The following is a 23,857-nucleotide window of genomic DNA, read 5'->3' on the forward strand; positions in this document are numbered from 1 at the left end:
CATCATGTTCTTTCACTGCTCAAGAATATGCAGTGGGGACTTCACTGGTGGCAGCAGTGGTTGATAATCCGCCTGCCAATGCAGGGGACATGGGTTCGAACCCTGGTCCGGGAAGATCCCACATGCTGCGGAGCAACTAAGCCCATGAGCCACAACTACTGAGCCTGCGCTCTAGAGCCCGCAAGCCACAACTACTGAAGCCCACGCGCCTAGAGCCCGTGCTCCGCAACAAGAGAAGCCACCGCAATGAGAAGCCTGCTCACCGCAACGAAGAGCAGCCCCCGCTCACCACAACTAGAGAAGAGCCCGTGCGCAACAACGAAGACCCAACGCAGCCAAAAATAAATAAATAAATTTATTTTTTTAAAAAACAGAATTAATATTGGAGCTGGCAAGAAGTAAGGGTGCTTGTTTAGCAGGATTGGTTGAGGTTCCAAATGATTAGTTGGGAGCGGGGAACTTTGAAACTACAAGGTTGCAGCTGGCAGCTGCTAGCTGATTTTGTTTTAAAAATGGCTGGTGGTGTTCTTTGATACAGTTGAGAAAATTCAAGTTCTCAGCAATGCAGGAAAGTGTGTGAACCACATCCATGTGGCCACCTGGCCCCATTTTGGATGCCTAAACCGAGGTTGCTACAATTTTGATTTTTAAATGATCTTAAATATGTCATCAGGTTCACAGCTGGTGGTGACCACCCTAAGTCCCAGCCAGAGGCTAATAGGATCAAGATTTTAGGGGACCTCTAAGCCCTTGAGTACCACTGAACGAGGCGCCGTGGTTGAATAAGGCTACATAGCTCATTCGTCTAGGTTCAGTACTTCAAGTGCTAGCAGAGCTAATGATAGGAATCTTCATACCGTGTTCTAGGAGCCCAGAGCAAAGGTGTGAGATTGTCAGGTTTGGAGGAATGAGAGTGAGATTACCACTTTATAATAGTTTTTATTTTTATTTATCTCCTATTTATTATAGTAATTTTTTAATTGGGTAATGAGATGCTCACAAGTGTGAAGAGCAAAAGGACTTCCATGAATGATAACAAAATGATCCATAGGGTTTTTTTTTTTTTTCTCCAACTGAATTTTGTGTTAATACTTTTCCCCCTTAAATAGTAACACCTACCTTGGAAGTATTTCAGAGATTTTGGTGCCAGCGTTTTCCATATTCCACACAAGCATGCTATGGCTTTTCTGTCCCCTTTCTGACAAATTGCAAAATGGAGTCTCTAAAGGGACAGGGGTGAGGCTGACAAAAATTCATCATGCACCATGGATTATTTGTTTCTCGGTGTTCTCACCTAATTACCACAGTGAGTGGTATTTCCCAAATTTTTGAGAAGAGGAAAAGTAAGGCTATGAGACTTACAACAACTTGCAGAAGTTGAAACACTACTTTGTGGTGAAGTTCAGTCCTCCAGCCAAGGGCTGCCTGATTTCAAAGCCCAAGCACTGTTCCCCAGTTCCTCCCAGGACTGGGTTTTTTTGGCATACATACAGTGCTTCTGGCAAGACCACAGGGCAGAGGAAAACATGTTCACTTGTCTTAAAGCTGTGTGTCTGCAGCTTCAGTGTGGAAATGCCAGTGAGTAAGACATCCTGGACTCCCTGTAGTACACATTAAACTTTTGTAGCGGGATGTATGACCTTCAGACATGTGCCCGCAGGATCCACAGGCAGCTTTCCAACCTGCAGAGAGATACTTGGGGAATAATTAGAAATGTACCCAGAGGTTTATGTACATGTACATTCATCACAGTGTCGTTTATAATAACTACAAATGGAAAACAATTTAAAATGTCCCACAGTAGGGGAATTATTAAGTAAATTAGGGACACTCATATGATAAAATATTACTCCCATTAGGAATTATATTTTCCAAAACAATTACTTTTAATACACGATCCTATATTATTTCTGGATGCTGGAAGATGGAAAAACAGCTGTAAAGGACATTACAAGACTAATTGGGAATTCTTTAATTAGACTATTTATTAGATATCATTAAATAATATTTATTGAATGTATATTTATTTATTTTTTGCGATATGCGGGCCTCTCACTGTTGTGGCCTCTCCCGTTGCAGAGCACAGGCTCCGGACGCGCAGGCTCAGCGGCCGTGGCTCACGGGCCCAGCCGCTCTGCGGCATGTGGGATCTCCCCAGACCGGGGCACGAACCCGCGTCCCCTGCATCGGCAGGCGGACTCTCAACCACTGTGCCACCAGGGAAGCCCTGAATATATTTTTTTATATAATAAATGTAATTTAACAAAATGTACTAATTCTTAGACAATACGTATGTATTTAAAGATAAAAAAGCTGTATTTTCAAGAAATATCTAATGATGAGAAGGAAGTTCACAATATATATAATTTAAGGTAATTAATTTTCATTTTGCTTAAAATATACATAGAAAAAAAATTAGAAAGATACACACCAAAACATAACATTGGTTATATGTGTAGTGAGATTACATCCAACTTTTATTTTATTTTTTGTACATTTCCACATTTTTCTTTTTTCCTACTGTGACCTATTATATTTTGTTCCCACTCCTCCAAGGTATAAGCACAGGGAGAAATCTAAGACTAGGGAGAGGCTGATTGGGCACATCATTGAGTTAAATTAGTGCAGGAGGGCCTTGTAAAGTAATCCAAGGTAAGATAAGGTACCAATAAGCTCAAAGAATAACAGGTCAAAATTATGTCATGGGAGGGGGAGGGATAACTAGAGCAGGAGGGTCGATAAAGACCTGATTTGAAGAATGGAGTTTTATTGGTAAATCAGATTTCAGGGCAAGATATGTATATTTTATTTTTAAGGTACTCTAAGGAAAACAAAGAAAAAATTTTTAAAGGTAATCAAACTGCAGTCCTGCATGGAATCCTATGTGATGTCCTCCAACCTCAAGACCAGACTGTCCCCTCTCCTCCAGCCAGCTGTGGAGAGGTTGGGAAGGAAATGGCAATGATTCTGGATTCCATTTGGTAATGTTCACTACAAGAGGCTACCAGTGACTTGCTATCTCCTGGGGAAATTGTCCATTCAGGAAAGGGTGGAAGAGAGAGATTTGGGAAGGAGAGGGGGAGTTAATGGGGGGATAAAAGGGATAGCTTGAGTGATGGTTAGCAGGTTCCTTGTGGGACACCATTCATGTTGAAGGGAATGTCTTCGTCAAATGTTCTGTCTGAAGCAGTGAGACCCACACCCTTGAACAGTGCAAGGGGATGCATTTGCCAAGCAAGGGAGCACTTCTTTTAATGTTTCATTCTGGCCACTCTTGCTCCCATCCTTACCACCACGTCTGCTTGGCTGGGAATTTGTATCTAGGAACCCTGGGTGAAAATTTTCTTGCACCTTTTACATAGTTATTTATGCAAACCCAGAAGAGTAAGAATAATATAGATTTAATCTTCCCCCCGCACTCAATCAGTGGCAGTCCCAGTGTAGATAATCATGCAGCCAAGATCCACTCAGGATGACTTTCCCAGAGGGAAAAAATATGCTGGTTTCCTCGGCAATACTGACCCCTCTGGGACAAAGAGAATAAATAAATAAATAAATAAATAAATATAAGGGCTATCACCAGGATTATACTACAGTTAAATGTAATGTACACTAAATTAAAATGTATTACTTTTATATTCATTTATCAAAATTTTTAAAAATTCAATTTTTTTTAGTAATTGATGACAATATATTCAAATATGCTTGGTGTTTGCTATTTATAATTTACTCCTTAGTTTTTGAGATGATAAATCAAGAAATAAGGGCAGCCCTGGTGGCGCAGTGGTTGAGAGTCCGCCTGCTGATGCAGGGGACACGGGTTCGTGCCCCGGTCCGGGAAGATCCCACATGCAGCGGAGCGGCTGGGCCTGTGAGCCATGGCCACTGAGCCTGCGCATCCGGAGCCCATGCTCCGCAACGGGAGAGGCCACAACAGTGAGAGGCCTGCATACCGCAAAAAAAAAAAAGAAAAAGAAAAAAAAGAAATAAAATTCAGTAAAATGAAAAATGGGAAGCAGCCACAAATTATCTGAAAAGGATGTGACTGGCTCACCTCCTCCACAATTCTCTGAGTATATGTGATGTCAGGGTGAAAATGCAAGTAGGGAACTCAAAGAACAGAAGAGGGCATTATCTGGGATTTAAAGTCTAGTTCATGTCTGCTCCCTACCTTTGAGGGCACAAGATTAAAATGTATAAGGTTGAAAGACAAAGCAGATCTAGATTAATGAGAAGGGTGAACAGAGACCCTAAAGTAAACCCAGTTACTGACCTCCTTCTATGATTTTCTATTGATGATTAAGAGGTTCAGTTATCAACTTTTCCTTACTTCTCCTCTAATTTACAAACTAAAACCTGTGATCAATTTTTTCTTAATAATTTTGCAGTCACGCATGGGTTAAATCCATCAGTTTTCTTGTCAGAGACTGAAAATACTGACGCTAACTTACCTGAGTAGGAAGAGGAGGGGAAGGGGTGCCCTCTGTGACTGGTGACATCCTGCAAATGAGAGCAAGAAGGAAGAAATTAAAGAAAAAGAAAAAAAAAAAAAACCTGTAAGGACAGAGCACTAAGAATGGGGACCCTGAGTAAGACCAGCCAAAAGAAGCATCTTCGCTCAGTCACTACCCCCTATGTTGGGATAAAGAGTAGGCTTGATCTGGTCTTACAGAGATGAAAAGCCTTCTGCTCATAGCAAATAGCAAAAGCTCAGAAAATAACCTTATATAAAACTCAAAAAGTCACTTGGCATCCACAGCCTTGAAACATTTATTGGCTAGGGACTTTGCTCTGTCATCTTTGAACATATTAACAAACAACAAAAGGTTCCATCCTCTTGTGAATATGGTAACACGAATGCCACGATGATATTCACACATATCTTTGTAGTGTCTGAACACATAAGTCTTCCTGAGTACAAATACTCCAGACCCCATGAGATGGGAAGAAAATCGACTTTTCAGAGGAGGCTGAGTCATGAGTGAAAAGGAGAACCCATACCTCCAGTCCCCTGGAGGAGCTAGGATTGCCCCGGCACACAGAGCTTTGCACGTAGGACAAAGACACATGCAAATAATAAAGTTTTTTAGAGTCAAATAAATAAATACACTTGAAGAAAAATGACATATATTTATAAAACTGGCCTATGAAAATGGGATTCTGGTCAATAGGAACTAGTTCTATCTCTCCATTTTCAGTGATCAGCACATACAGGGGGCAGTCTAGATAATGAATTTGGTTAAAGACACAGGATATGATCAGCTTTCTCCTATTGGTATTAGAAGTTGATTGTCCAATTTGGCTGTTCATTGGGGGCTCAAGTTAATGGAAATTCTTGGGGGTTGGGGGTGGGCTTTCCTTTCAGATCACCTGATGTTAATACTGTCAATGCATTAATCATCCTAATTAATAGTCACCTGTTGGTCTTAGACCTCATTCTCAGAGAAGGCTGAGGGAGCCTCCCTCAGACATGGTTATTCAGTGAGCAGATGGTAAGAGGGCCTGTGTTTGCCCCTTCATTTGGGAAACAAGGGGAGATGATGGGCCTGAGAGCCTCTTGGAAAGAGGCTGGAGGGAAACTGTAGATAAGGGACTCGTCTGTCACATTGTAGAATGCTATGTGTCTGGACTCATAGTCTAAGAAAACACCAACCTTATGCACTGGCTCTCTAACATGTTGGCCTTTCAAAGGTGATGAGACCCAAAGACTATAATCATCTCCAATTTTTAAGCCTGTAAGTGAGAAGAAGTCCCCTGGAGGCTTGGGGAGATTCCCCTTTCTGCTCACTGAGTCCTTGCAGATGCCCACCTCCCACTCAGTCTTGTTGCCCACTTCCACCTCCCAGTAGTGTCTCCCGCAGGTGAAGATCTGAGCGCCCAGCACCGTTGCAGATTGGTCAAATCTTTCGGGGTTGTCAGGCAACTGCTGTCGGGTTCCTCCATGTTTCACACTTTTCAGATCCTCAGACAAGACAAGAATGGCGTTGGCCGTGGCTGGATCTAGAGTTATATCCACTGCAAGAGGGAAAAAGAATGAATCCTCATTTGCATTCTAGAAAACCCTCTTATGTACGTGGAATTGAAATTAAGGTCTTACTATCTAGTCCTATTTTTTAAAACTTAATTTAGGTGAATGTGGTGGGTAGTGTCTCGGAGCCCCTTTTAGTGTTTTACAAAACACAAGAGAGTGAATCTCTAAAAGGAAACGAAAGAGAGTCATGTCAAGAGTGATATTGGATCTCTGATAATGGAATGGAGGTAGTTCTGTTTATAAGACCGTTTTAGAACTAGGAGCTATTTATCCACACAGGTCATATCTTTTGTCATTTGTATTTTCTTTAGCCAAGGTTGGTTATGGTTCTTCAGCTGGGGTGGGAGAGAAATATAGTTATCACTTACTGAACTTCTACTTAGGTGCCAGGCATTTTCTGTACATTATCCCATTTAATTATGGCAAGTATTATTATCTTTTTTCCATTTTCATAAAAGAAAAAACTGAGGCTCATAAAGGTTAGGAAATGGGGCCAAGATGACAAAGTTACTGAGTGTTTGAATAGCAGCTCCTAATCAGCATTTTTCATTATGTCATGCTTAAGTGCAACTTCTTATGAGTTAGTGCAACCACCGGTGATCATTTGATGAAACACATTTTGAACCACTGAGAGAGCTCCTCTCCCAGACTCCTGGGAGGAACTTTCATTGATTATCCAGACAAGATCAGGCACCTCATCATACCATTTCATACTTTTATTTATAGATCAAATCCCAATCACTAATTCTCTGTTTAATATCATTCTCCTCAATCTCACTGTAAGTTCTACAGAAGCAAAGGCAAGTCTGTCTTATTCATCATTGTAAGTACACTCAGAGACTGATAGCACAGTACCTACTATAGCACATAGTAGGCACTTCTCCTATATCTGTTGAGTCCAAAGTCTATTAGGCCTTCTTCTGAAGGTCAGATTGTCAACAAGATAAAAGGTGAAAACTAATGCTGACCTCTCTAGATGTTAGCCAGCCTAAATATTTAGAGCATTTTAAAAGAACATTCTTTGAATGTTCCCTCACTGAGATTTAAGAGTTTAAATCAGCTTTTATCCTGACAAGAACAAAGGTAGAAATGCAGAAACCCCTGAGGAGGTATGTGTATGTGTGCATGTGCAAGGCAATGGGATGAACAAAACAACAATGAAAACAAAGGTAAGAGCAGAACTCAGACAGAAAACAAAACCAGATCAAACATCAATCAAGTCCCGGTGCTTCTGTCTGTTCCGGCAGGGATGGTCTGTGGCCCCCATTAACTCTGAAGACCCCTGGAGGTTCAAAGCATCAGGCTGACTTACTGCTAAATTTTCTTAGCATCTCTCTCATCCCAGTGATGTGGCACAGAGTCAGTTCCGTGGTGATGGCCTCTGGACACTGAAGCAAGAGTGGCTCACTCCTACAGGAGGGCAGAGAGTCACTCAGTCTCCTCTGAGCAGACCGCATGACCTGCTCCAACTTGAGAATCCAGCTCATTTTGCCCCAACAGCATGGACACTCTCATCCACACTCTGATAACCTATTGCATCAACACCACACCCCAATAACTGAACACAGAATTGAAACCTACCTTTCCAGTATTCCTCTTATATCCTAAGGGTATAAAAGAAAGGTTAGTTTTTGTGCACTTTGATCACTAGCAAAGACTGAATCTGTTTTGGATACAGTCCTTTGCAAATTTTGCAGAATCCCCTTCCCGTGGCTCTAGAACACCTTGAGTGGGAGAGCATATGGTAGAAAAAACCCCAAACTTCTAGGGGTGAGCTCTTTTGAACGCGAGATGGTTCTCCCAATGACTAGAGATCTCTTTTTCTCATATTGTCACTTTGTTTAGAGAATCTATTGCTGAGAAAGGAGCCAAACTATTGGCTTCATTATCCAATGCCTCCAGGAGGTAGAGATAAGAAAGGAAAGTAGCCCAGTGAGAGCTGAAACTACACCTGTGTACAGTTGGACTGGGTTTTTGGGAAGGCACCAAATTAAATAGCATTCTGTGGAGCCAGTCTAGGAAAGAGACATGAAGCTGGAGACTGGAAGCTGGAACATAGCTTAGTTTAAGAAGGTCCCAGAGAATGCAGTAGTAGCCTAGGAAGGCAGTAGAGCAAAGACGGTGAGGATTTGGGGCTCAGTATACACAGAATACCTGGGTTCTATCACCTACTAGCTATTTGACAGGCAAACTATCTAACTGCCATAGGTCTGAATTATTAAACAATTGCTACTATTAACCCATTTTGTAGATAACAATCACCTGTTGTAAATATCATAATAGTATTTAACTTTGTCAGGTCTTTTTGAGGATGTAATTTAATGTGCCTAACACCTAGTAAATGTTCATTAAACTTAAATTTTTTATTTGGCAAAGCTGAGGTTGCAGCAAGGCAGGCGCAAAAAAAAAATTGGAGTCATCATTTGACTTGGTTCGGATGTATATTCCTCTGTGTTTTTCCTCCTCTTCAAGACTTTATTTATACTATATAGAACACTCATTCTTTAGGAAAACTTTTTGGGGGGCCAGAACTTAATTTTTCAGGTAAATAAGGAAAAGTTTATTTTGTATGACTTGAAATATGATAGGGGACTACATGTGTTTTCTTCCATGAATTTCTCCAATGTTCTTACCTCAAATGACTCTATGATCGAGTTTCTGACACGTGGACTCTATCTGTCCAATTGTTTTGCTCAGGCTTTGAATTCGCTGGGTCAGCTTGATCTCATGGTCCCTCAGTCTCCTTAGGTTCTCTCTTTCCTCCGTTTCCAGTAGCTGGAGCTGCAGCTGCTCCTCCTCCTTCAGGAACTGGTGCATTTTTGCATATTCTGACACAACAACCTGTTTACAGGTCTTTGTCTCTTCCTGCCATCACGCATGTGTACACACACACACACACACGAACAATATAATAAAGTTAGTAACAGAAACACTTATGCAGATTTTTAATCCTTACAAAGTTCAAGAGTTCCATTGTGACAATTCTTGAAACCTGACACATAACACATACAGTCTATTGACTAGCTGGGTGGATAGTTTGATATTTTAGAAGATGTGTGTACTGTAGCTATAGTAGCAAAGAAAACCAAAATTTCTACTCCTAGGAGGCTGTCATTCTACTGGGAACAATGAAAAGTAAACAGTCAAGTAAAAATATAATAGATGGTGATCAGTACCATTATTTTTAAAAAGTAAAGCAAAATAGGGCTTCCCTGGTGGCGCAGTGGTTGGGAGTCCGCCTGCCGATGCCGGGGACGCAGATTCGTGCCCCGGTCCGGGAAGATCCCACATGATATGCGGAGTGGCTAGGCCCGTGAGCCATGGCCGCTGAGCCTGCGCGTCCGGAACCTGTGCTCCGCAACGGGAGAGGCCACAACAGTGAGAGGTCCGCGTACCACAGACACACAAAAAAAAGTAAAGCAAAATAAAGTAAGGAAAAAAATTAGGGGAGGGACTTCCCTGGTGGCGCAGCAGTTAAGACTTCGCGCTCCCAATGCAGGGGGCCCAGGTTCGATCCCTCATCAGGGAACTAGATCCCACATGCATGCTGCAGCTAAGAGTTTGCATGCCACAACTAAGGAGCCTGACAGCTGCAACTAAGGAGCCCACTGGCTGCAACTAAGGAGAACACGTGCCTCAATTAAGACCCAGTGCAACCAAAGAAATGAAACTTTTTAAAATAAATAAATAATAAATAAATAGATAAATAAATAGGGTAACTGCTTAGTTCTTTAAAAAAAAGGGGAAAAAACATGCATTCATTTATTCAACAAATATTTATTCAATGAAGTAAGCAATGGATCACATACTAGGACTAGAAATGATCATCACAAATACTCCCATGTAAGAACTCAAAGATTATTGGAATAATCAGATACACACTTATTTTTTTATTATTTAATAAAACATTTAATTCTGTGCTTTGCTAGACAGCTCAAATTCTGATCTGTGACTAACCTCAAGCTTTTGTTCAGGTGTTCTAATCCACACTACTATTTTGCTTTAATTTCCCTTTCTGTTTATTTCTTTTTTATCTGCCCTTTTTCCCCAAAAGGATTTGAGATGTTCCTTTTTCTGTCAACTTCCATTCTATGTTATATGTCTTTAACTTGTATATTTAATAATTATAATCAGAGCAGAAATAAAGGTAGCCATCATGTGGTATAGGTACACCAAGAAGGGAAAAATAAGCCAGCCTGGGGATGGGAGAATTTGAGATGAGTCTTGAGATTCCCAGATGGACAAGCAGAGGTGGGCAGCCCAAAGCAAGGATACTCCATGTTATAGGACTGGGACTGGAAAATTTTGTCATTTTCCCCTTGGTATTTCACGACATGTCCCTTTAGTCCTCCTCATAGAATCACATACAAGATGCAAAAGTGAACCAGATACTGACCTTACACAGTATCACTCTCTCCTTCTCATGGGTTAATATAACCTGAGTTTCATTTTTCTTTTTACGCAAAATATTTAGGATTTCCTGGAGTTTCTCCTGCAATAGAAACAAACTCTGTGGCAAATGAGCAGAGCACCAGGTCATGAAGGGGTCTTGAGGACCAGGTACAAGATGACTGAGACTCTTGATCAAAGGGTGAAGCAGGACCCACACCAAATTTGTGGTCTGGTGCCTGGAGATTAGCACCCATGAATGTCACCCATAGAAAATATTATGGGAATTAAGCGATGGAACCTGATTTGTGTTCTGAAATTTATATCAAGCAGTCAATCTTACTTTATGATGCTCCTCAGCCTCATTCGAGAGATTCATTCTGTTTATTCCATGACCTTGGGTTGAGGAATCCTTTACACCCTGCTCATCATCAGACAACACCTTAGCGGCAGCTAGCATTCTCTCATAGCTGCCTTGGTTGCCCTCACTCTGCAGCACCCGGGATCTGAGCTGCTTGCTGATGCCAACCAGCTTCCCCAGATGCTCACTGGGCTGGAAATGTGGGATCTCCAAGGTCCTCCAGCACTCAGGACAAGATAAAGGAGTGTTATGTTCCTCCCAGCTTCTCAGGAGACACACCAGACAAAAGCTGTGCCAATACTCGGTGGTCACTGGGCCGGTGAAATAGTCCATGCAGATGAAACAGGTCAGTTCCTCCCTGAGATTCTCCATCAAATCTGCTGTAGACATTTTCTCAAAGGACATCAGAGCAAGGTCACGCCTTTATTCTACGATTAGAAAATCCTCCCTGAGAGTCTACTGTTTTGAGTAACAAGTGGGTAATCAGTTGCTATGGTGTTATTACATGAAATTCTTATTCTCCTCTGTGACTGATTTCACCAGTTGACACAAAGCCAATTATGACTTAATGTGGAACCTCTACATACTGGGTTCATCATCAACCCCAAACTTTTGAGGAATCTCATCGTAAAAGCAAGCCATGTGCTGGATACTGAGGATACTTGCTCCCAACAGTTGTCATTTCAAGAGTCGGTTACTGTATATGAATAACACCATGAAACCGTTGAAACACATTGGTTTTACGCTGGAGGTTTGGGTAATTTGGTGTAAGCCAATACAGAGATTTAAATTATGATGATCTCTGATAATATCTGAATTGGAATCTCCTCCAAATCTTTTAGAAAACTCCACTAATGGAATCTAGTTGAGAAACTGAAGGAAGAAAACTATAATATATATTTCTTCACTCATTAGGCCATTTTCTTTCTTTGACCAAAGCCTACAAACTTTGTGCTCCTTTATTTTATTTTATTTTATTTTGCGGTACGTGGGCCTCTCACTGTTGTGGCCTCTCCCGTTGCAGAGCACAGGCTCCGGATGCGCAGGCTCAGCGGCCATGGTTCACGGGCCTAGCCGCTCCACAGCATGTGGGATCTTCCCGGACCAGGGCACGAACCTGTGTCCCCTGCATCGGCAGGCGGACTCTCAACCACTGCGTCACCAGGGAAGCCCGGTACTGTGTCCTTTGATTTAATTTTATTCATCCCCCAAAATAAGAATAATTCCAATGAAGTATTCCCTGACTTTCAATGTACAATGGATTACTAGAGTTATATTTATTGCTCTGCCCTGCAGACCGTGATACTCACCTCTCTGCTACCATAGAAAACATCAAAAACATCATTGTTGTTGGAAGTTGCCTCAAGGAGACATTACATTATGGAGTGGATGGAAAGACATATTTTAGGATAAATATAATTTTGCTCACTTATTTTCATTCTTTGAAAATGTTTAAACTAGGCCTTCTTAAACCTCTTATCACTTCTTACTGGACAGAAATTAAATGTGTAGACATTATTTTTAGACTGATGAAAAAAAAATATATAGTATACAAACTGTGTGCAATGACGTCTGAGATTAGTGCCAAATCCTATAAATTTGCTGTCTTATGCTCATGAGTCCCTTCTTGCCATGGCCCATCCTCCACTCACTGCATGCCAAGAAGTGGAATCTTAAAAGTTTTAAAGCTCAGAGTCTAACCAGTTCTGTCCTCCCATTAAGTTCATACCTTATTTCTATTTTTCTCCTGTAACCAGGGGCTTCAAAATATTGTTAGGAGTTAGTGTCAATAAGGGTCTTGCAAAACACACACACACACACACACACACACACACACACACAAAACCAAAAAACTACACTAACATGAACTGCCATCTCTGGAAAAAGGATTTATGAATTACCACCTACATTCAGTGTGTTATTCACACACAAACTCAGGAATCTTTAACATTGACCAGAATCATTAGAATAAGCCCTACCATAGAGTTATGGTATATCACAGAGCCTGTATTCCAATTTGGAATGGGGAGACTGGCATGTTCTAAGTTCAAGTCACACTGATCCGTTCCATCCCACTTCCCTCTTCCAAATAAACTCCTTTCATAAACTCAACACAATAATCATATCTTAATCATTGCTGACTAGAAGGATTCTTTTGCACGTAGCAAGGGCTCAATTTGTCTATAAATAAGTTTTAAATGAACAACGAGGGGAACCATATTGTTGTAGAATCACGGTCTTTTATCTAACTGGAAACCAAGAGATCATATAATCCAACTACCTGCTAAAGATGATGACGAAACTAAGACAAATAAATTGAGTTGATTCCCTGAATACTTACTCTGAGTCAGGCCAGGGCTAGGAAGCTGGGTCTCCTACCGCCTGTCATTCTCTTCTGTCAACAGTACACTGCATCTCACTTGTTGTCTTGTGAGTGGGTGAAAATTTCCAGTTATGTCAATGAAACGAATATGGCTCAAGTGCTTTCAGAACGAAATTAGAGAGCTATCATTATGGCGTGATCAGGTGACAAGCATCTGAATTCACTGGCTACACTCACTATTGGGAATGCAGACTTTTTCTTTACCTTCTCTCTGAACACATTGATTAGGCTTAATTCACAGATGAGGACATTTATAGAGTGGGCCAGCCTTCCCAGAATACATTACACCAACCCTCAGGTACTGTACTGCCAGATGTGATTTCTGAGATCAGCAACTCAAATAGCTTTTTCTCTGGCCTGTCTCCTCCTATGGAGGTGACAGTAAGGATACCCCAAGAGGTCCACAGTCACAAATGTCACCAACATGCAATTAAGGTTGGAACACACAGAAAAGAGGAAGCTTAAGGATACAGTGAGGGCTGAGAGTTCCCTGGCGGTCCAATGGTTAGGACTCAGTGCTTTCATTCCAGTGGCCCAGGTTAATCCCTGGTCGGGGAAGATCCCACAAGTCATGTGGTGCAGGCAAAAAATATGTATATATATAAAAATATATACAGTGAGTGCTTATTCATTGATATACATATATATATATTTATATAGTGAGGGCTTATTTATTGGTGAAGGCAGTGGATTAGATAGGGACATAATTTGAAAAATATATTGCTTGAAAGCCTTGTTTTAAAAAATATGTCTGTCATTTCATATCAGTGCGGAAAAGATAGATTATCCAACAAACGGTTTAGGACAAGTAGGGGTAGCCATCTGGGAAAAAAAAAAAAAGTTGGATCTCTGCCTAACAGTTTACACCAATGTGTATTCCAGATGTGTGTGTGTGTGTGTGTGTATGTGTGTGTATTTTCCCCATTCTAATCATGAATTTCTACTCATATTACTTCCCTTTGTATTGCTTTTTCACCTTATTATTTTATTTTTGTATGTGTTTTTGTTCTACGTTACCCCACATCTATTTAACAAGTGAGAAGCATATTTGTTAAACATATGGCCAATTATTGCATCCAAAGGATGAAGCACATTGTAAAAGGAGATAATTGGTAACTTAGTAGAAATTTAAAACGGAAGACTTAGAGAAGGCTTTTTAAAGCATGCATTAGAGTTTAGCCACCACTAAGGAAAAAATGAAGCTAAAATAACTAAAAATTAAATATTTGTATACAGCAAAATAATAAAATAACCAAATAAATGTTTGGAAATTACAATCTAGGAAAGAGACTTTGGAACACGTGTGTCAAATACCTTATCTTAAATTATGAAGAGGTCATCAAAAAGTATACTTAAAAATAGTAGCTCTTCTTATTACTATATAGCCATTTAAAAATAACAGATCTATCTATATACACTGACATGACATGACATCCATTAAATGATATTAATGGGGAAATACATTTTTACTCCCCCAAATAGCTTAAGTATAAACAATAAAAATTAGGTTATATATGTATTTTTTCCTACAAAAATGAGGCCATGCTATAGAGGTTGATAGTGTATCTGTATACACAAAGGCATAGAAAAAATATGGAATTTCATGGATATGACACCAAAAGCACAGACAACAAAAGCAAAAATAGACAAGTGGGACTACATTAAACTAAGAAGCTTCTATACTACAAAGGGAACAATTAACAGAGTAAAAAGGCAACCAACAGAATAGGAGAAAATATTTGCAAACCATGTATCAGATAAGAGGTTAATTTCCAAAATATATATGGAAATCTTACAACTCAACAGCAGAAAAACAACAACAAAATAACACAAAACTAATAACCCAATTAAAATATGGGCTAAAGGGGCTTCCCTGGTGGTGCAGTGGTTGAGAGTCTGCCTGCCGATTCAGGGGACGCGGGTTCGTGCCCCGGTCTGGGAGGATCCCACATGCCGTGGAGCAGCTGGGCCCGTGAGCCATGGCCACTGGGCCTGCGCGTCTGGAGCCTGTGCTCCACAACGCGAGAGGCCCACGTACCGCAAAAAAAAAAAAAAAAAAAAAAGGGCTAAAGATCTGAATAGGCATTTCTCTAACAAAGACACACCAAAGACTAACAGGTATGTGTATAAAAAGATGCTCAATGTCACTAATTACCAGGGAAATACACAACAAAACCACAATGAGATATCACTTCACAGTTGTCAGGAAGACCATTATAAAAAAAAAAAATGTTGGTGATGATGTAGAAACATTGGAACCCTTGTACACTGTCAGTGGGAACACAAAATTTTCCACACTATGCAGGAAAATAGTATGGAGATTCCTCAAAATACTAAAAATAGAACTACCATATGATCCAGCAAACCCACTTCTGGGTATTTGTCTAAAAGAATTGAACTCAAGACCTTGAAGAGCTATTAGCACTCCAGTGTTCATTGCAGCACTATTCACAAAAGCTTAGATGTGGAAACAACCTAGATGTCCACTGATGGATGAAAAGAAAAAGAAAATGTGGTATATACACACAATGGAATTATTCAGCTTTTAAAAAGAAGGAAATCCTGCCATGCATGACAACATGGGCCTTGAGGACATTATACTAAATGAAATAAGCCAGTCACAAAAGGACAAATACTGGATATTCTACTTATATGAAGTATCCAAAAGAGTCAAGTGCACAGAATCTGAAAGAAGGGTGGTTGTTAGGAGCTGGGGCGGGTAGGATGGGAAGTTGCTAATCAAGAGTCATAAAATCTCAGTTATGCAAGATAAATAAAACTGAAAAAGAAAGAATGAAAAAGTATGAAAAGATACACACCAAACTGGTAGACTTTGGTATGGTGAAATTGGAGCATTGGAAGGAATCGCTTTTACTTCTTTGTATATGAAAATAGACTTTATTTTTTTTAACCATTTAATGTATTTTCAGCATTTTTCCAGTAGAGAAATATTGGGGAATGGGGTAGGGTGTGGCTTCGAGTAAGCCAATTAATGAGGCAGTTTCCTTCAGGTTGAAGGATAAAATCATCTCAGAGGATTGGTTTTGTAATAGGGAAGAACCTTTGTATTCTATTGCAAGTTAATCACTAAATGTATGTTGCCTGTTAGCTTCAATTAGATGTAATGGCACATCTTGGGAAACCCTGCCTCCCAGGTAAAGAGAATTAAGCTAAAATACCTTTGTTTAGCTCACAGGAAACATCCTGACAGGCCCACCTGTGAATGACTGCAGGGAGGAAGAAATTAACACATCCCCTCAGGAGGCTGACAGGAACCTGGAAATGTTTGACTTTACTCCCTCCTCTTTTAGTATAAAAGAAGCCTGAATTCTAACTCAGGCAGGATGGTTCCTTGGGACAGGAGTCCACCATCTTCTTGGTCTTCTGGCTTTCTGATTAAGGTTGTTATTCCTTACCCCGACAACTCATCTCTCAATTTATTGGCCTGTTGTGCAGCGAGCAGTATGAACTTGGACTTGGTAACAGTTTCAGCCATGATATAATAGATTTTTTTTAATGGTTTGTGATTTCAATGCAACTTTATTTAACTAACAGGTATTGAACCCCTATTATACTAAGATCCCACAAGCCACGTGCCACTGCCAAAAAAGAGTGGTAGAATTTAAATTCATTGGCTGCTTTGGCATTTTCACAGAGGAAATGTTTCATTCTGGCTGGCAAATCAGGGAAAAATTCATTTGATCTGTACCTTTAAACTAAAGGCCAAAGTACATTTCTAACAAAGGAATAAGCTACTACTTAGAAGTGAGAAAACTCTGAGGATATTTGAAGAATAAAATACAGGATCTGACAGTGGGTCAAAATATTACAATAACAAAAAATCTAGATTGTAACATTCTTTTCATCCAAGAAATATTAAAAGCCCCAATTCAGCTTAGAATAACCTTTGTTATTCTTTCTAGGTAGCACAGACAACACCTGGAGGGCAGTTCAGAGGGGAGGGTCCTGGTGTTATAAATTCATACTCAGTTAAAAGTTGTAACGCAGGTCGGTGGTTGAGAGTTGCCTTCCAGAACTTTGACAATTTACACATCTTATATGAGAATTTAAGGTGAGGTGTTTTTGTTTGTTTTTCTGGAGAATAAACACTTTATTTGCTCATCCCTTTGCATTAAGAAAAGTTAATTGTTGAAAATGTATTTGTTCCATGCTTCATGCTGGATGCTTTATGTACTTTACCTTCGAAAGAGATAAAAAGGGAAGCCGAGGAAAAGAAAAAAAATGTATGCATTGGGAAGCCTGACCAGGAAACTTTTTTAAAGCAGTTCAAACAAATAGTGAAAAATAAGAATAAAAAGACATGGTCTAAATTTAGGATGGACTATTAAGAAAAAGGAGTTATAGTGTTAACTTTCCCCTTTTTAATAGGGAGTATGGGACTTGAGATTATTACAAATAATTTTGAGTTACTACCCATGTAAACAGTATTTAATATCAGTAAAGGATAATACTAGATTAAAAAAAGAAAACCTCGAGTGCAAGAATCACTTGTGTCTTGCTTCTATCATATGACACCCTTTATGAGATGCCTATCACTTAATTCTGCAGGAATTATTAAATATCTTCACATTCTAGGTGGTGTACCATACCCAGTAAATTAGAAAAATAATTATCCCACAGTACACAAATATTTTATAGGTAAGGAAACAGATGCTTATGTGTATACATGTTGCTTCCTCGTCTTTAATGGGAAGGCTGCTTTTTGCTTTTCTCAAGGAAATCTTAACATTTATTCCTAAGATTCTCTCACCATAAAACAGTACCTTTAGAGAAACAAGACCATGAGACTAGCTAGTACAAAAAGAGAACTCTGGTACTGTACCAAGCACCATTCTCAACACTTCTATATATGTACTTACTTAATCCTCTCCACGGCCCTAGAAGATAGATATGAGTTCTATCCTCACTTACAGGTGAGAAAACAAACCCTAGTTATGAACCTTGCCCTAGATCCACAAAGGTGGCCTAACTTCAGTGTCCATGCTATTACCCACAGAGCTATACTGCCATTTCCACAGGACTGAATGAATCACAAACATCAAACTCAAGGGGTTTACAACTGTGACCAAAAACAGGTTTGCTGGTTATGCAAGGATCTAGTCAAATCAAGCCCTGAAGGTCGATGGGGTAAGTGTCTCCCCCTCCAACTATCCACTGGTAATTGGTGCCAGATACTGAAGGTGGCGCTCCTCCCGTGTTTATGTATTGTTTGCAACCAAAGATGTCAAGGTCTTAAGAGAGCACTTCTGGGTAAGTTTGTGACACAGCTTCTTAAAAGAGCCCATGGAATCTCTTGAAAAAAAAAAAAATTGTCACTTTCTTCCCCACCCTTGCCCTTTCTTGGACATTGAGGTACAAAAGGTCTAAGAAAATACTTGTTGGGCTAGGGTGCCAATTATAGTTGGAGAGAACCCTAGAGAAGAACGGGGGTCTTAGGCATAGCTGGGAATTCATGAATTGTAGCAATTCATGCTAATAATTAGGTACTGTATGAGTGTGCTTGGGGAAAATTTTTGCAAGTATAAGAACTAAATGCTAAATGCTTTTAAGGAGCTGTGACACGAGGGACCAGGCAATATTGTTCTGATTATGATTGAAACTAAGGGAAGTTTAAAGAAACAAGCAAACAAAAAAGACTTTTAGGAATACTTGGGGAAGAGCACCCCCAAAAGGTTGAACTCTGCTGGCAGAGCAACTGGGGATGCAAAGCACGTTTTATGGTCACAAGTTAGGCTAGGACATTGAGGTTTCATATAAGCCACCTTCTAGGTGCCCCAAAATGCCTCTTTTTTAAACCCTTTCAGTCTTTTAGAGTTGTAGTTCTCAAACTTAGTTGTATGTGTTCACCTGATAAGTTAAATAATACCTGAAGCCTATGGCCTACCACCAGAGGTTCTGATTAGATTGGTTTAGTGCCCTAATTGGAAGAGTATGTCTCAGCATCACCTGGAACTTTTTGGAAGTGTAAACTTTTGAGCCCCGCCCCAGACCTACTGAATCAAATTCTCTGGGGTGGGGCCCAGCAATCTGTGCTTTAACCAGATCTCCTGGTGACTCTGATGTACTCTAAAGCTTACAGGCCACTAATTTAGGCATCACGATTGTTAGAGCTCTTCAGAAAACTCTAATATGCAATTAAATTTGAGGACCAACAAACAAAAGTACTTTGTAAGACTAGGTTCCGCCGCAGTGCAGGCTGGCCCCTTGGTCATGTTTTCATCCTGTCTTTAGCAAAGCCATCTGTCTCCTTCCTCTTAGAAACAAGAGTTTCCAGCAGAAATGTGGATGGAGAATAACATTCTGAGAGAGGTCTAAGGTAGAGGAATTAAAGTCCCACACAACTTCTCAATGGGGTAAGAATGGCAATTAAAGCCAATATTTTATAATAACTATAAATGGAGTATAACTTTTAAAAATTGTGAATCATTATATTGTACACCTATAACTTATATAATATTGTACCTCAACTATACTTCAATTTTTAAAAGTGAAAAAAATGGGGAAAAAGGATAGCATTACGTGACTGAGAAGATGAAGAATGTGATTGTAAGCTGATTCTGAAGACAAATCTCTGATCTTGCAAAAGACCAGGTTAAAATAAAATTCTTTTTCTTCTTGATCCTTCTCTGCCTCCCTGAAAAGGACAATGGCTGCCTCAGATGTACCAGATCTCATGGAAGAGCTTACTTGTTCTATCTGTTTATACTTTTTTTTTTTTTTTTTGCGGTACGTGGGCCTCTCACTGCTGTGGCCTCTCCCGTTGCAGAGCACAGGCTCCAGACGCGCAGGCTCAGCGGCCATGGCTCATGGGCCTAGCCGCTCCGCGGAATGTGGGATCTTCCCAGACCGGGGCACGAACCCGTATGCCTTGTATTGGCAGGCGGACTCTCAACCACTGCGCCACCAGGGAAGCCCTGTTTGTGCTCTTTGAACAAACCACTTGCCGTTGAATGTGGACACAAGTCTTGCTGTGATTGCCTCTTAAGAAATTGGAAGGGAAGCCCTGGTAACAGAGAGATGGAAGGTGTAACCTGCAGCTGGGGATGATGGCTAAGATAGCAAAGTCTTCACGTGATGGACTTAAAGACTAGCATATGTGAGATATACCAAGAAAAACTGAAGAGGTTCTGTGAGATACAGCAGATGCCCTTTTGTGAGATTGTAATAAGGAAGAACCTTTGTATTCTATTAGAAGTTAATCACTAAAGGGATGTTGCCTATAAGCTTAAATTATACGTAATGGCCCATCTCTGGGAACCCTGCTTCCCAGGTAATAATGAGTATTAAGCTAAGACACCTTTGTTTAGCTCACAGGAAACATCCTGAGCAGGCCCACCTGTGAATGACTTCAGGGAGGAAGAAATTAACACTCTGAAGGCCGATGGGAACCAGGAAGTGTTTGACGTTACTCCCCTTTTAGTATAAAAGGAACGTGAATTCTAACTCAGGCAGGATGATTCTCTGGGGCATGAGCTCACCATCTTCTCGGTCTGCTGGCTTTCCAAATAAGGTTGTTATTCCGTGCCCCAACAACTCATCTCTCAATTATTGGCCTGTCGTGCAGTGAGCAGTACGAGCTTAGGCTCGGTAACAAGATTTGTTTTCTTTCTTGAGAAAACCAGCCTCACAGTGTTTACCATTAAGAAGGCAAAAATTTTCAAGGCAAAATTGTCTTCCAGATTTTAGGGATTCATTCTCAATCATTCTTTCCTCTTTAAATACCTTGGGTCTTCAAAGTGATACATATTTAAATCATTTTTCCCTCCCTGACCTGTCAACTATGGAGATTTGGGAGCCCCAAAAGACCCCATTTTGAATAGGAATAATTAATTTTCACTTTATAACTCATCCCTAAGTTTGTGTTATAACTTCTATCTTATAGATCTAGCATAGCAACCTCCAAGAGGAGTTAATAGTGATCTTTCCTTTTCAGAATGAGGTCCAAGAAATCCTGGATTTTCTATGCAAGGCATTAGAGTCTCATGAGAGGGACCTTCCTTAGAAGAGAAAAATGAACACATACGCATACCTGGCAGTCTGCCGAATAAGGATGACCACGAGATCAACGAGTCTTCGGTGAGTCCAGGCGCGTAGGTTGTAGCTCCACGTTTTACCACAGCATACAAGCACCAGTTTGTTCAAATGTGAGGACCTAGAGTGTACCACAAGGCTGAAAAATAAGTTATCCCCACAAAGAAGCTAGCACATGAAGAAACCATGAAAGTATCAATAATCGGACAGTCATGATCTAGAACCTATTGTGCAGTGGCTGTAGTGGATGTACAAAGAAAACAAACTCGGACACTGTTTCTAGGAAGTATATAAGGATTGTGCCCAAAGGCCCCTTCTTCAACTCTAATAGGGCGTGGGGAGCACAGGGAGGTCCAGAAGACACAATTATTATGTACAAAGACCTGGAAATAGGAACAAGTCAAACTCATCAGTAAACTAAAGTTACCTGGGAGAAGATAGGCAGGGTCTTATAAAGCTAAAGAAATCTTAGTTGACTCCAAAGAAGTAAATTCATATCAACTAAAGTGTTAAGAGACTAGCATAGTCAGATTTTTTCTTTTTCTATGACTCGCTGTAAGCTGGGTTCAAAATAGCTAAAACTGTCACAGATCTTGATAGTTGGTTGCAGTGCTAAGCTGAACCAGGGGAATGGCAGTGGGGATGGAGAGAAGTCAACCTACTAATGATGTGTAAAGGAGACTAGTGTCTTAGTCTGTTTGGGCTCCTATAACAAAATACCACAGACTGGGTGGCTTATAAACATTTACCGCCCACAGTTCTGGAGGCTGGAAGTCCAAGATCAAGGTGCCAGCCTGGTCACAGTCTAATAAGGACCTTCTTCTGGTTCTCACTGTGTCTTCACACAGAAGGGATTAGGGAGCTCTGTGGGATCTCGTTTAGCACTAATCCCATTCATTAGGGCTTCACCCTCATGACCTCATCACCTCGCAAAGGCCCCCACCTCCTAATACCATCACATTGGGGGGTTAGGATTTTAACATAAATTTGGGGAGGATACAAATATTTAGACCATAGCAATAGCTGAGACTTAACTATAGAAGTATGGAGAAAATAAACACTGATAATACAGATATCTCTGAACAACTGAGTGGATATTGTTGCCTTTTTCATAGGAAGAGAATGGGGCTAGAAGGGTATGTGCGTATTCTGGATTTGTTGACTCTGAGGTACCTGCATGATCTCTGAACAGAGATTTCCAAGAATCAACATACTCAAACCTGAGAGTCTGAAAATCAGTAGAAAGAACTAAACTAGAGATGAATATTTAGCATACAGATGGTAACTGAAGACTAAGGAGCAAATAACTGCCCAGGAAGAATATGTAAAATGAGTCATATAGGTTGGAATGATCCTAGAAAACAGGGGAAGTTCAAGGTTTTATTAGATATCAGACATCCTTGGGAATTGTCTTATTAGGACTAGAAATGACTGTAGGACTAGAAATAGCATGTTCTATGATACAAAAAAAAGGAATTGTGACAAGAAAATCACATTGATTCAAACGTGACTTTTTCCCATCATGTTGAAGTTTTGCGCCAGGTAAGAACAGTTGAAGGTGAAGTACACTAATATAGCCAAATGCAGCAAGCCATCAGTGTGGTGACCTCTCCACTACCATGATGACCATTCACCCTAGAGTCTTCTTGGCTCGGTTTAACCAGATACCATCTTTGAGATGCTTATTTTGCTGTTCCTCTGTGCATTTTGCCCTTGCTGCCTTAACTCCACACCCTCAATCCTTCGCTAAACTTCTACCAAATAACTTTGACTCTTTAAAAAAGCTGGTTCAACAGGTAACTGTTTTTGTGTTGTTCTCTTTGACTGTACTACATTTTTTTTTAATGGCTGTTAATATTGTAATAAACATCTGGTTCAAGTTGTATACTGATTAAGGACTTCCCTGGCAATCCTGTGGTTAAGACTTCATGCTTCCATTGCAGGGGGCACAGGTTCAACCCCTGGTCGGGGAACTAAGATCCTGCATGCTGCTTGGCCGCCCCCCCAAAAAAAATTGTATAGTGATTGAGCATTTTGCTCCAACACTTATACAAACACTATTAGTGCATGATTTTGGCAGAATGTAAGGTGTCTTGAATTTTTAAGAAAACATACAACATAGCAGAAATGCCTAATTAAAAAATGCAGCATTCCATCAAGATCAAGCTAGATTTAAATGAAAGACAGATAACTCTATTGAATCGAGGAAATAACTCATGGAAAAACCTATCAAATAATGTGTGTATGTTGTTGAGAAGGGAGGCACGTTTTCAGTTTCAGGAACAGAAAGCTATGGGGCTGCTAACACAGTGAATAACGTTCAGAGTCCCACCAGGGTCTCTGACAAGATCCTACTGAGCACCCTGGCAGACCTATCTGGTCACTGTACCACACTATGCAGGGTGAAAAGGAACTGCAAAATAATCACGTAGGAAGGTATTTATCAGAATCAAGATGTCAGTTTGCTTGATGGGTACCCTGGATACCTGCAGCCTCAGTGCTCATGCCCAATGGAAGTTTCCAGCCAAATGTTACCTCACTTAACCTAGAAGCTAATTATTTCCTAGTAGGTTAGTACAGCACCTTTTAAGCAATCACAACCAGACTCTTAATATTTTGGTATTGAACATGTAAAAATCTA

General features: G+C 40.4%; 1 protein-coding gene across 1 annotated transcript; it reads right to left on the minus strand.

The window, feature by feature from the left end:
• Positions 1-5,464: 5,464 nt before the first annotated feature.
• On the minus strand, positions 5,465-11,171 carry TRIML1 (tripartite motif family like 1). Its single transcript, XM_065900018.1, is given in 7 exon segments — positions 5,465-6,015; positions 7,344-7,441; positions 7,613-7,635; positions 8,665-8,688; positions 8,690-8,896; positions 10,428-10,523; positions 10,764-11,171. Coding segments are annotated over 7 exon segments (1,407 nt in total).
• Positions 11,172-23,857: the final 12,686 nt, after the last annotated feature.

The sequence above is a fragment of the Phocoena phocoena genome, chromosome 21 (genome assembly GCF_963924675.1).
Source record: "Phocoena phocoena chromosome 21, mPhoPho1.1, whole genome shotgun sequence".
Lineage (NCBI taxonomy): Eukaryota > Metazoa > Chordata > Mammalia > Artiodactyla > Phocoenidae > Phocoena > Phocoena phocoena.